At 49.6% G+C, this 11,678-nt stretch overlaps 1 protein-coding gene across 1 annotated transcript in view; it reads left to right on the forward strand.

Moving 5' to 3' along the window:
• The window catches only part of EMP2 (epithelial membrane protein 2), a 45,976-nt gene extending 35,334 nt beyond the window's left edge, over positions 1 to 10,642 (forward strand). The window contains exons 3-5 of the mRNA XM_006068149.4: positions 2,141 to 2,231; positions 5,884 to 6,030; positions 7,115 to 10,642. Coding sequence (XP_006068211.1) covers positions 2,141 to 2,231; positions 5,884 to 6,030; positions 7,115 to 7,302 — 426 coding nt within the window. The 3' untranslated portion in view covers positions 7,303 to 10,642. The remainder of the gene's footprint in view (positions 1 to 2,140; positions 2,232 to 5,883; positions 6,031 to 7,114) is intronic.
• Positions 10,643 to 11,678: the final 1,036 nt, after the last annotated feature.

Below are 11,678 nucleotides of genomic sequence, written 5' to 3' on the forward strand. Positions count from 1 at the left end.
TTGTGACACCCCAAAATGTCTTCAGACATTACCAAATGTCCCTGGGAGGCAAAGTCACCCTTGCTTGAGGACCATTGCCCTAGATCCCGCAGGTGTCCCATTCCCAGGTAACCTTTTCTCCTCTTGCCTCTGACATCTCCTTACCAACAGGATTCTTGTTGCAAGCCTACCTGAGCATGCCCTTCCCAGCAGAGTGGAACACTCCCTACTCCAACTACGTACCCATGAAAAATTTAATTTTTTTCTTTGAGTATCCATATGGCAGGGGTGCATTTGATAAATAACATATTGGCATAGATTAACATCCCCCCTGGCAGAAAAATGAAGCTTTTAACCAGATGTTCCCTATGGCCCACATCCTGATCCAAAGGCCTGGCTTCAGTTCTGATGGCTTCAGACTGTGGACATATTTAGAGTCAGAAACTCTGCTCAGAAAGCCAGAAAGGGCATTGTACAAGTGGCCTCCCCGTCAGTCTGCATATAATCATATAATTGACTCCTGTCAATGCATCATCAAAATAATAATAGCAACACGGACCAGGATAAGACCTGTCACTTAGAGGCTGCTAACTCTGGAGCTCCTACGCTCGGCCCTTTGATCATCTGCTGTGATGTCATCTCAAGTCTACGAGATCCTTCCTCTGCTGGCACATTTTATGATGAGAGACCTGGGCTTTAGGGCAGTTAGGGCGTCTGCTGGAATTTACGGGACAGGAAGTGGCGGAGCTGGGATTTGAAGCATTCCAGAGGCCCCTGGTTCTAGATGCCCCAAGGGAGATGAATGATTGGGTTTGGGTTTGGGTTCCTGAGGGTTCTGGAAGAGCTGTCATGAGTGGCCAGGGCAGGGGCCACATTGTTAAAGCCTTGGGAACCTACCATTATCCAAAGGGCCCACTCTGTGTGAACCGAATGGTCTGAACGTGCTTTTACAATCTTTTTCTATTTCTTGCATCTAGCCCTTGGGATCCTGAAAAGGTCCCAGACCGAGTGAAAGGGATACGCTAACGTTAGGGGCAGAAAAGCCATCAGCCATAGCACCAGCTCATCCTATGGGTGTTTCTGTTACCATGGGCCTTACTGAGAAGACACAGGTGGGGTTTTACCAGTCCATGAGTCACTCCATCCTTATTATGTGTTAGGAATTGTGCTTGGCAGTGTCGCTGGGGCCCGTAGTGAGAGCTTAGTGACCAGCTGTGGCCTGGATGGCTGGTGGTGGGTTGGGGAGATTCCAGTCTTAGGGTGGATGGAAAGCAGAAGGAAGGGCATGCATGTGTGCTAAGTTGCTTCAGTCCTGTCTGACTCTGCAACCCCATAGATTGTAGTCCGTCAGGCTCCTCTGTCCATGGGGATTCTCCAGGCAAGAATACCGGAGTGGGTTGCCATGCCCTGCTCCAGGGGATCTTCCCAACCCAGGGATCGAACCCACATCCCTTATGTCTCCTGCATTGGCAGGTGGGTTCTTTACCACTAGTGCCACCTGAGAAGCCCAGAAGAAAGGTCATCTGGGCGCAAAGAGCAGCAAGAACACAGAGAGAAACAGAAGCATTTGCACAGAAGGCAGGAGGCTCTTGTTTGATCATTTCATTCGTAACAGGCTTCCCCCCCAAGATATTATCCTTTCTGTCCTCCCCTCCAGCTTCGCCCCTGCAGTTCTGGGGGAATTCACCACCATCTGCTCTTATCACCAGCTGAGCCTTGCCTCCTCACCCAAGTCCTAGGAGAGCCTGGACCTTCCCTGTCAGCACCCCAGCAGCATGGGCATCACCTGGGAGCTTGTTAGAAACAAACACTCCCATCCCAAACCTCTTTTTTTCTTAATTTTTAAATTTAATTTAGTTAAAAAAATTTTTTAACATTTATTTTTTTGGCCATGTGTGTGCATGTTCAGTCACTTCAGTCGTGTCTGACTCTTTGTGACCCCACGGACTGTAGCCTGCCAGGTCCCTCTGTCCATGGGACTTCCCAGGCAAGAATACTAGAGTGGGTAGACGTTTCCTTCTCCAGGGGATCTTCCTGACCCAGCGATCAGACCTGCATTTCATGTGGATTCTTTACCACTGAGCCACCAGGGAAGCCCTAGAGGCCTTTGTTTTCATAATGAACAAACACCCTTTCCCTGTGTTTCCCTGTCGTGTTCCAGGCCTGGTGGGTAGGAGAGGAGTTTTTTGCAGACATCTGGAGAGTGTGTGTCAACAACACGAACTGTACGGAACTCAATGACTCTGTTGAAGGTGAGTGTGAAGCTGATGGGAGAGCACTGAGTGGAAAAAGACCCCTTGGGAGAAGGGCTTCCCTATGGCCTGACCCCTCACCCCTCCTTCCGTCTCAGCCTGTACAGAGGGGCCTGGCTGCTGCCCAGAGCTGGGGGAGCAGGGTCAGCATAAGCTGAGGACAGGAAGCAGGGGGAGCCAGAGGCTAGAGGGCACCAACCTCAGCGACACTGGGCCCCACCCTTCTCTTCTCTCTTGACCTAGCAGAGCTTCCCTCGCTCAATCCCTTCTCAGCTCCAGCCCTCATCTAGAATCTTCTCCCCACTCCTCTAAATAGCTCAGAGACATTTGTGTCACTTCCTCACATCTCCGCAGCTTGGTGGGCAGAAACCCAAAAGCTGGCTCCTTTAAGAGCTGTGTGACCTTCGCTGGGGCAGGTCACCTGAGCGCTGCTCGGACTCTCAGTAACCTCAGCTGTCAATGCAGGAGATAGCAACGCCTCTGCCGTGCTGCCTCGGCACACGAGCTGCAGGAGAAAGACGGAGTGAAGTGGAAGCCGCTCAGTCGTGTCCAGCCCCTTGCAGCCACGTGGACTGTAGCCCACCAGGCTCCTCTGTCCATGGGATTCTCCAGGCAAGGATACTGGAGCAGGTAGCCATTCCCTTCTCCAGAGGATCTTCCCAGCCCAGGGATCAAACCTGAGTCTCCTGCCTTGCAAGCGGATTCTTTACCAACTGAGCCACCAGGGAAGCCTCAGAAAAATTAAGGGTTTTGTAAATACAGAAAATCGCATCTAAAAACATGTCAAGCCCTCTTCTTCCCTGTGGAGTGAATGGTTTGGTTTTCTGTTGCAGAACTGACAAAAGCGATACTTTGGCTGATAAAACACTGGACAGCCAGTTGAATTTGATATCTCAGATAAACAATGAAAAATTTAGGATAATTTAGTACCAAATATTCGGAGAAGGCAATGGCAACCCACTCCAATACTCTTGCCTGGAAAATCCCATGGACAGAGGAGCCTGGTGGGCTGCAGTCCATAGGGTCGCTACAATCAGACACGACTGAGCGACCTCACTTTCACTTTTCACTTTCATGCATTGGAGAAGGAAATGGCAACCCACTCCAGTGTTCTTGCCTGGAGAATCCCAGGGATGGGGTAGCCTGGTGGGCTGTTGTCTCTGGGGTCGCACAGAGTCGGACACGACTGAGGCAACTTAGCAGCAGCAGCAGCAGTACCAAATATTACATGGAACACACTTAACACTAAAATAAATTGTTGTTGTTTACCTGATATTCAGACTTAACAAGCATCCTGCTTTTGTGTTTGTTTTTTTCTTAGAATCCTACTTAGGGAGAAAGGGACCTTGCTCACTGGGGCGTAAAGTCTTACCATTCCATCAGCAACAATGGCAATATTCATACTAAAAGCAAAACTACCAAAAGGAGGCGTCATTTACTGAAGGTTTACTGGGAGGCGCTGGGCTAAGTCCTTCACATAAGTCGTCTCCTGGCCCTGTGTCAGGATGGGGAGACTGAGGCACAGGGCAGAAACCCAAGGTCACAAAGTCAGGAGTGAGTGATGGAGTTAGGAGTCCAGTCTAGACATGACCAGCTCAGAAGCCTGCCTTCTAAGCCCCTGACGCCATCCACGCCGCCCCGCCTCTGGGTATGTTTCTCTGCCATTCCAAGCCATGACCCTGGAAATAGCCACTCTTCCCTGTTGGAGCCTCATCGTTGCCAGGGTGTGTGGTCAGCTGGCAACACTGGCGGAGCTCTGAAGCAACGTTTCCAAGCTTCTGTCACTTGTGTACCACTTCCCCATGTGCAGTTATTCCCTTTTATTTTTATTTTTTTAATTAAAAAAATCTTTTTTGACCACGCAGCATAGCTTGTGGGATCTTAGTTCCCCGACCAGGGAGGGATCAAACCCAGGCCACCTGCAGTGGAAGTGCAGAGTCCTAAGCACTGGACCACCAGGAAATTCCTTTATTTTTCTTTAGAATAACAGGTTGTCAAACCACCAGCCAGATGCAGTCCAATAAGCTAAGAGTGGTTTTTTGGTGGTTTTTTATATTTTTAATACATTGTAAAAAACCAAAACAAGAAAAAAGCCAAATAAAACAAGACAATGAACAAGGGACTGTATAGCCACAAAGCCTGAAATATTTACTGTGTAGGCTTTATAGAAAAAGCATCATGACACTTGCTTTAAAACAGTTCATTTTTTCCTACATGTGCACGCACGCTCAGTTGTGTCCCACTCTTTGCAACCCCAAGGACTGTAGCCCACCAGGCTCCTCTGTCCATGGGATTCTCCAAGCAAGAATACTGGAGTGAGTTGCCACTTTTTTTTTTTTTCCTCCAGGGGATCTTCCCGATGTAGGAATCAAACCCACATCTCCTGCATTGACAGGCAGGTTCTTTACCACTGAGCCACCAGGGAAGCCCAAATAGTGGATTAAGTACTTAAAAATCATACTTCCCTTCAGTCAGTTTCCAGCAAAACTGAAAAAAGAACAACAAAAAAAATCTGTCCTTAAGTTTTCCTTTGCTGCTTTGGGCACCATGCCCCTCACCAGTAGCATCCTGGTGGTACCAGCCAGCCCGTATACACGACTCCCTTTCTGCCAGCACTGCCTGGAATCCTTGGCATCCTTGGTGGCCCACTGGTAAAGAACCCTCCTGCCAGTGGAGGAGATGTGGGTTTGATCCCTAGATTGGGAAGATCCCCTGGAGAAAAAAAAAATGGCAGCCCACTCCAGTATTCTTGCTTGGAGAATCCCATGGAAAGAGGAGTCTGGCGGCTACAGTCCATGGGGTCACAAAGAGTCAGACACAAATGAGCAACTGAGCATGCACGAGCATGCACTCACTGCCTGGAATCCTCACTTAGCTGCGAGCCTTCCACCTTCCCCTGCTGCTGAAGTGGAGCACTTACTGTCCCCGTGTTACAGGTGAGGAAACTGAGGCCCACACAGGTGAATCCAGTGCATGCACTTGATCTCTTCACAGCCTCACCTGTGTCTTTCCTACATGCCATGCCCTCCACCCAAGACCAGCTCCCTTGTCTCCTAAAACTTCCCGGTGCCAAGCCCCAAACTTTCATGCCCTGCTCACTAAGGCTAATCTGAAAAGACCCTCAACTTTCCTTTTCCTGAATAACAATCACAAGGCTCACATTATTATATTTAGAGGGTATTTTGTATCGACAGGGCACTTTCAGAAGGTCCCTCAGCCCCGTGAGCCCCATATGTCTAAGAATCCCTTTTGAGGTCTTTATAAGGTGCAGGACCCCCAATCCCCACCCAACCCATCTCATTCCAGCCTCTTGATCCAGAATCTTTCAGGATCTGAGGGTTTGTACTTAAAAAAAACAAAAACCTGCCACTGAGCCAGGCATCTGGGGGCAATACCCAGACTAGGAAGACTGCAGAGTGGGTGGTTCTTGCACCGTTTTCCAGATAAGGACATTGGGGGTCATCTGGTCAATTGCACAAGTGGACAGAGTGGGTGTCGGGATGACTCACCGGCTGCACATGAGCTCATTCTGTGCCAATGGAAGCCTCACGGCCTCTTGGCTCCATCTTTGCTCTGGAGCTGTCACCATGCCCCTTAGGGGCCCAGGTGGCCTGTGGTCCTTAGTCATGTACTCTTGCCCCTTTTCCCACAGACTTCTCCACGGTGCAGGCGGTCCAGGCCACCATGATCCTGTCCACCATCCTCTGCTGCATCGCCTTTCTGATCTTCGTGCTCCAACTATTCCGCCTCAAGCAGGGAGAGAGATTTGTTTTAACCTCCATCATCCAGCTCATGGCCTGTAAGTGAAATGATGGGCTTCCCAGAATAAACACTCCCTTCCCAGCCAACCATGAGTATTCTGGTGGGAGGAGAGGGGCAGGTGAGGAATTGGAAAGGAGGGGTCAGCAGCTGGGATGTTTTTTGCACTTCAGAGTTTGGATTTAGTTAGAGCGTCAGGAAAGGTGTCCTAAAAATGTGAAACCTGAGCTAGGATCTGTAGGGTAAGTAGGAGTTGCTGCCTTGGTAGAGAGGAGAGAGGCATAGCTCTCCCCGCAAGGAAAATCTGGGTACTTAGCCTCATTGTACCACTAATATCTGTGAATGCTGATGGTTCAGTAAGGATGTTTTCAGCTGCAATTAAGAGAGAAATCCAATTTGCAATGACTTCAGGCACAAAAACTTTACTTTTTTAATATAACAAATAGCTTGAAGGTGGAAGGTGCCAGAGTTGTTTTGGCAGCTCAGCAGTAGCATCAGGAACCCTCCACTCTTTCCATCCTTCCATGCTGTCATCTTCAGAGTGTCAGTGATGGCCTCCTCATGGCCCCAAAAGGGCTGCTGCAGCTCCTGACATTCATCCTGACCTAATAAACCACCACCACCAAGAGTTTCTAAAGCAGTAAGCAAGGGAAAATACAGCATCAAAAACCGCTTTCTCCTCTCTCATCTCTCTCTTTTCAGGATAATACAGTAATAATTTTCACTATAGAATTTTCTGTGGCCAGAACTGGGATATGTAGAACCATAAACTATAACAAGTAAACAGGACAGGATGAGTAGCTGCGATAGAGACCATATGCGTCCTGCAAAGCAGACTACTTCCTGCCTGGCTGACCCATGTCCTGGAGCAGTTATGACCCTCTGGGCCGGGTAGCTGGCTGTCCCAACGACACTGGATTCAGCCAGCAAGAATGGGCAGCTGAATGGCTACAGGGCAATATTCTGCCACGAAATACTAGTTGTAATCTTTCCAAGAGACTAAAATAAATGCCTGCTAATAATAAAACCTGAAATTTGTCTTCAGCTCCGACAGCAGTCCCCTCGGGTCCCCGGTAGCACACTGTGGTCTGTGATTTATTTGGGCCCTGGCTTTCTTCCAACAGGCCTGTGTGTCATGATCGCAGCTTCCATTTACACAGACCGGCGCAAAGACATTCACGAGAAGAACGAACAACTGTATGCCCCGACCTTGGGCGGCAGCTTCGGCTACTCCTTCATCCTGGCCTGGGTGGCCTTTGCGTTCACCTTCATCAGCGGCCTCATGTATCTGATACTGAGGAAGCGCAAATAGAGTCCAGGAGCTGGGTGGCTTTCACCGCGGTTCAGAATCCACATAACCGTTTTGTATATAATCAGTTTTTTTTTGTGTGTGGTTTTTCTAGCAAACACATTGTTTCCTTTAAAAGCCAAAAGAAGAGTTTTTATGTTCTTGAGATCAGAGAATAGACTATGAAGGCTGGAATTCAGAACTCCTGCCCATCCGAAAGCCTCAACATGACAAAGCCAAAAATCTTGCAATGCTCAAATCCAAGTGTTCAGCAGGATAACCACGGGGATATAATGGGATGGACAAGACTCCGAAAAAGCCAGGTCTTGGGGGCATCTTCCCCTAGGTTTGGGCTACACTGAGCCCCGCTCCCTCACCTCAGCTTCCTGTACTGAATCTCTGTGTGTTTAGTGGTGGAAGGTGGGGAGAGGGGGTCCGGGTACTGGAGAAAACCTCCTTGGATGCTTAGCCAAGTTCCACACAAGAAACGGGTATAGGCCCCCCGGTGTTCTGTCTACATCCAGACCAGAGCCCCAACCCTCCTGTCATGGACGGGCTTCAGAAAGTGCCACCCACGTTTGCTGACGGTGTCAACTGCTTGCCTTCAGGAAGGTGAGCTTTAATCTGGGTGTCTGATTTAGGCTCACACGTGATCCCCCGGGCACCTTGTAAAATGCAGGCTCTCCGGGTCCCTTCCTAGACCTACAGAATCAGAATCTTCGGGGATGGGGCCTGGGAACCTGCATTTGTAACAAGCTCCTTGGTGATGCTCAGGTGCCGTAAAATTGAGGACCACAGCGGTCCCAGGGCTGGGTGAGCAGAACTGCCTCATATATGTTAAAGATCTCATCGTGTGGAGATGGGGAGGTGGGTCTAGACTGCACTGAAAGCCCGAACCTTGGCCTCCATCAGTGGCTCATTCTTCACTGCCTCTTCTACAGCTGCTCACATCTGGACCACCCAAAGTCCAGTCCCAGGGCTTGCATCCTGATAGCCAAACACCCTGGGGCAAGGGGTGGGGAGGGGAGGATACAGCTTTCTCCCTACCCTAACTCAGAAGGCCTCTCCCTTCTCCTCCTGCCCTGCCTTCTAAGGCTGCCTGACTTCTACTAAGCCCCACTTCTGGAGCCAGAGAGGACCGTTCACCATTCATTCATCTGTCCACATAAGTGATGAAGTGTTTGTGCCAGGCATAGGGGAAACCGTGTCCAGACAGCCTGTCTCCTCATGGGGCTCATTATCTGACGGAGGAGACAGAATAAAAAACCGATTAGGGAAAAAAACAAAAACAAAAACAAAAAACGATTAGGGAAACGAATTACAAACAGCAGTGAAGCCTGCTGAGAACACAACCAAGGATTCAGAAGAGAGGTCCATGGGATGGGAGGGGACCCGCACCGTGCCTGCCTGCGTTTAAAAGCTCCCGGAGGATTTAGATCAGCCTGAATATCGCTCTGCTCAGCGGAGGCAGGTGGCGCGGATGGAGCTGTGCAGTCCACCTGGCACCCGGAAAACCCTTCCTTCCCTGGAGGGGCCCAGGGTCCTGACAGAGAATGAGGCCCCGGGAGGGCCCCAGATTGCTGTGGTTCTCACACTTCAGTGGGTGCCTCTCATGGGACGCTCCTGCCAGGGTCCCGGTAAATGCGGCCTGGGACTCCAAGTCGTTAGGGCTCTGAGAGGATCGGGCAGCACGGGGACCCCAGGACGCGACTATGGGGGAAGCCCTTTGCCCCTCGCTGCCTTTTCCCTCCCGTGTTGTGAGCCTGCTGCGGGAGGTGTGCCTGGGAGCTGTCTGCGCATGTCAGCCCTGGTGCCGTGTAAATGACCTCCTGCTAAATGAAGCATCAGCCCACTTCCTGTGGAGCTGGGGAAATGTCTGGTTTAAGTCATCCAGGGTCTCCATGGATACCTCTTTCATGCAGGATCAGGTTTTCTCTCCATCTACCCGTTCCCTCCATTCGGTTTCAGCAGAATACTAAATGCTGTGTTCCAAGCACTGTGCAAGGCTCTGAAAATATAGGCCAGTCCAGACATCCTGCCTGAGACAGGGCCCCTCTCCCTGCAGAGAGGCCACCAGCAAAGTTGCAGAGGGGCATGGAGCCAGAGGCAGGACAAATGACCACTTCCTGCCTCAGTGGAAAACTCTCATTAGTCCTGATTGGGGTAGGAGAGCAGGTTACACCCTTGGGCTTGGCGGGATGCTACATACACCTTGTGGAGGAAGGTGGGTGTAAGTGCCCCCAAGCTGTCTGCTTGGGTGGCTTGCCTGTAACTCTCTGATAGCCACAGTGGAAACAAGCAGAACCCCTTCGAATCAGAAATCAGAAAGCTTTATCCCCAAGCAATGAATGAATTTCCTTTTCCAAAAGGCTCCGGGAGTGGTATCTGAAATGACCCATAGATTTTCCGGGCCGGTCTCTCCACTAATCCTGTATAGCATCCAGTGCCCACATCCCTCTGTGATGCCAAGGTTTTGTGAAGCAACAGAGCTTCCTTTCCCCCCACGACACATGTGCCCTGGAGAGATGGAAAAGCGGTGATGGCATGAGCAAGACAGCACTCAAGCCTTCTTACCCATCAGTAGGTTCAGCCCTCACATGGCACTCATGATCAGTTACTCAAGGACAACAGAGACGATGAGCTAAGACATCCGAGAGGCAAGTATTAGGACCAAATGTATCACCCATGACAGCTGCATTTGCGGGAACTGTAGTTTGCATATTTTAGGACATTTGTATAAAGTACTGTAATTCTTCCATTGAGGGGCTATGAATGAAGACAGACTAACTCATTTTTACTACTCGCATTAAAATTACTTTGGGTCTCTGTTCAAATAAGTTTGGAGAATGCTTGATTTGTTGCTCTGCGTGAATGTATATACTCATATGTGAATACAGGAAAATTGGAGACATTTTCCCCCTGCCCTGCCCCACGTTCTCTGCAATGGGTTGTGTGTCTCTGCGCATCCCTAATTAAGAGGATGAAGCCCTAGGGTGCTCTGTATTCACTGGTGATGAAGAAACCTAACCCCCCAAGCCTGTATGTAAGCACACTAAATGCGGTAGCTTGAATAGATGCTGTAGCCTCATTAAAAATCTGCCTGGATGGGAATTACTAAACTCGCTAATAGTTGAACGATTACTTACAATACAGCAAGTTGGACAGTTTTGTATATTGGGGGTGGGGTGCAGTGGTGATGCTAGGGAAAGGTGTTAAGTTTGAATCTTGATTTGGGGACAAATGTGATTTTAAGAGTAGTTAGATACTTTCTACTTAATGTGCCTTTAAAGTAGTCCATTTTCTATGTTTTGTATAATCTGAAACTGTACATGGAAAAATAAAGTTTAAAACCACATTGCCCAGAGCAGTAGACTCCAGTGTTCCCAATGCTGCCAATGTCTAGAGAGAGAAGCTGCAATGTTGAGTGGCAGGGTCCTAACGTGTGGCTTGTACAGCAGCCTGGGAGGGGCTGAAAGTTGGTCAAGGGAGGGTTTCTCACTCAGTCTGCTGCTTTCCTGGGTCAGCTTTCTGGATGAATGACCGACAGTGACACAGGAGCCCGCCCACACCTCGAAGGGCCCCACGCTTAGTTAATGATGGGCTGCTGCTGCCGCTGCTAAGTCACTTTAGTCGTGTCTGACTCTGTGTGACCCCATAGACAGCAGCCACCAGGCTCCCCCGTCCCTGGGATTCTCCAGGCAAGAACACTGGAGTGGGTTGCCATTTCCTTCTCCAATGCATGAAAGTGAAAAGTGAAAGTGAAGTCGCTCAGTCGTGTCCGACTCTTAGCGACCCCATGGACTGCAGCCTACCAGGCTCCTCCATCCATGGGATTTTCCAGGCAAAGTACTGGAGTGGGGTGCCATTGCCTTCTCTGAATGATGGGCTAGCACCGACTTAAAATTCTTAATGATATTTGGACAAACAGCCCCACATTTTCCTTTTGTGATGGTCTCTGCAAGTTATGTAGCCAGTCCTGTTCTTCAGTTTGTATTTAAAAGGCTTCTGCTTTAAAGGGTTGGGTGATGATGAAAACAAGACTATCATAAAAATACACTCTTCCCCCCACCCAAAAAAAAAAAAAAAAAACTAAACTAGAGCTTTCACTTTTCTGTATGCTAAGTCACTTCAGTCGTGTCCAACTCTGTGCGACCCCATAGACGGCAGCCCACCAGGCTCCCCCGTCCCTGGGATTCTCCAGGCAAGAACACTGGAGTGGGTTGCCATTTCTTTCTCCAATGCATGAAAGTGAAAAGTGAAAGTGAAGATGCTCAGTCGTGTCCAACTCCCAACGACCCCATGGACTGCAGCCCACCAGGCTCCTCCGTCCATGGGATTTTCCAGGCAAGAGTACTGGAGTGGGGTGCCATTACCTTCTAAGGAGTGCCAAAAGTAGTCAA

Source organism: Bubalus bubalis, chromosome 24 (genome assembly GCF_019923935.1).
Source record: "Bubalus bubalis isolate 160015118507 breed Murrah chromosome 24, NDDB_SH_1, whole genome shotgun sequence".
Taxonomy (NCBI): domain Eukaryota; kingdom Metazoa; phylum Chordata; class Mammalia; order Artiodactyla; family Bovidae; genus Bubalus; species Bubalus bubalis.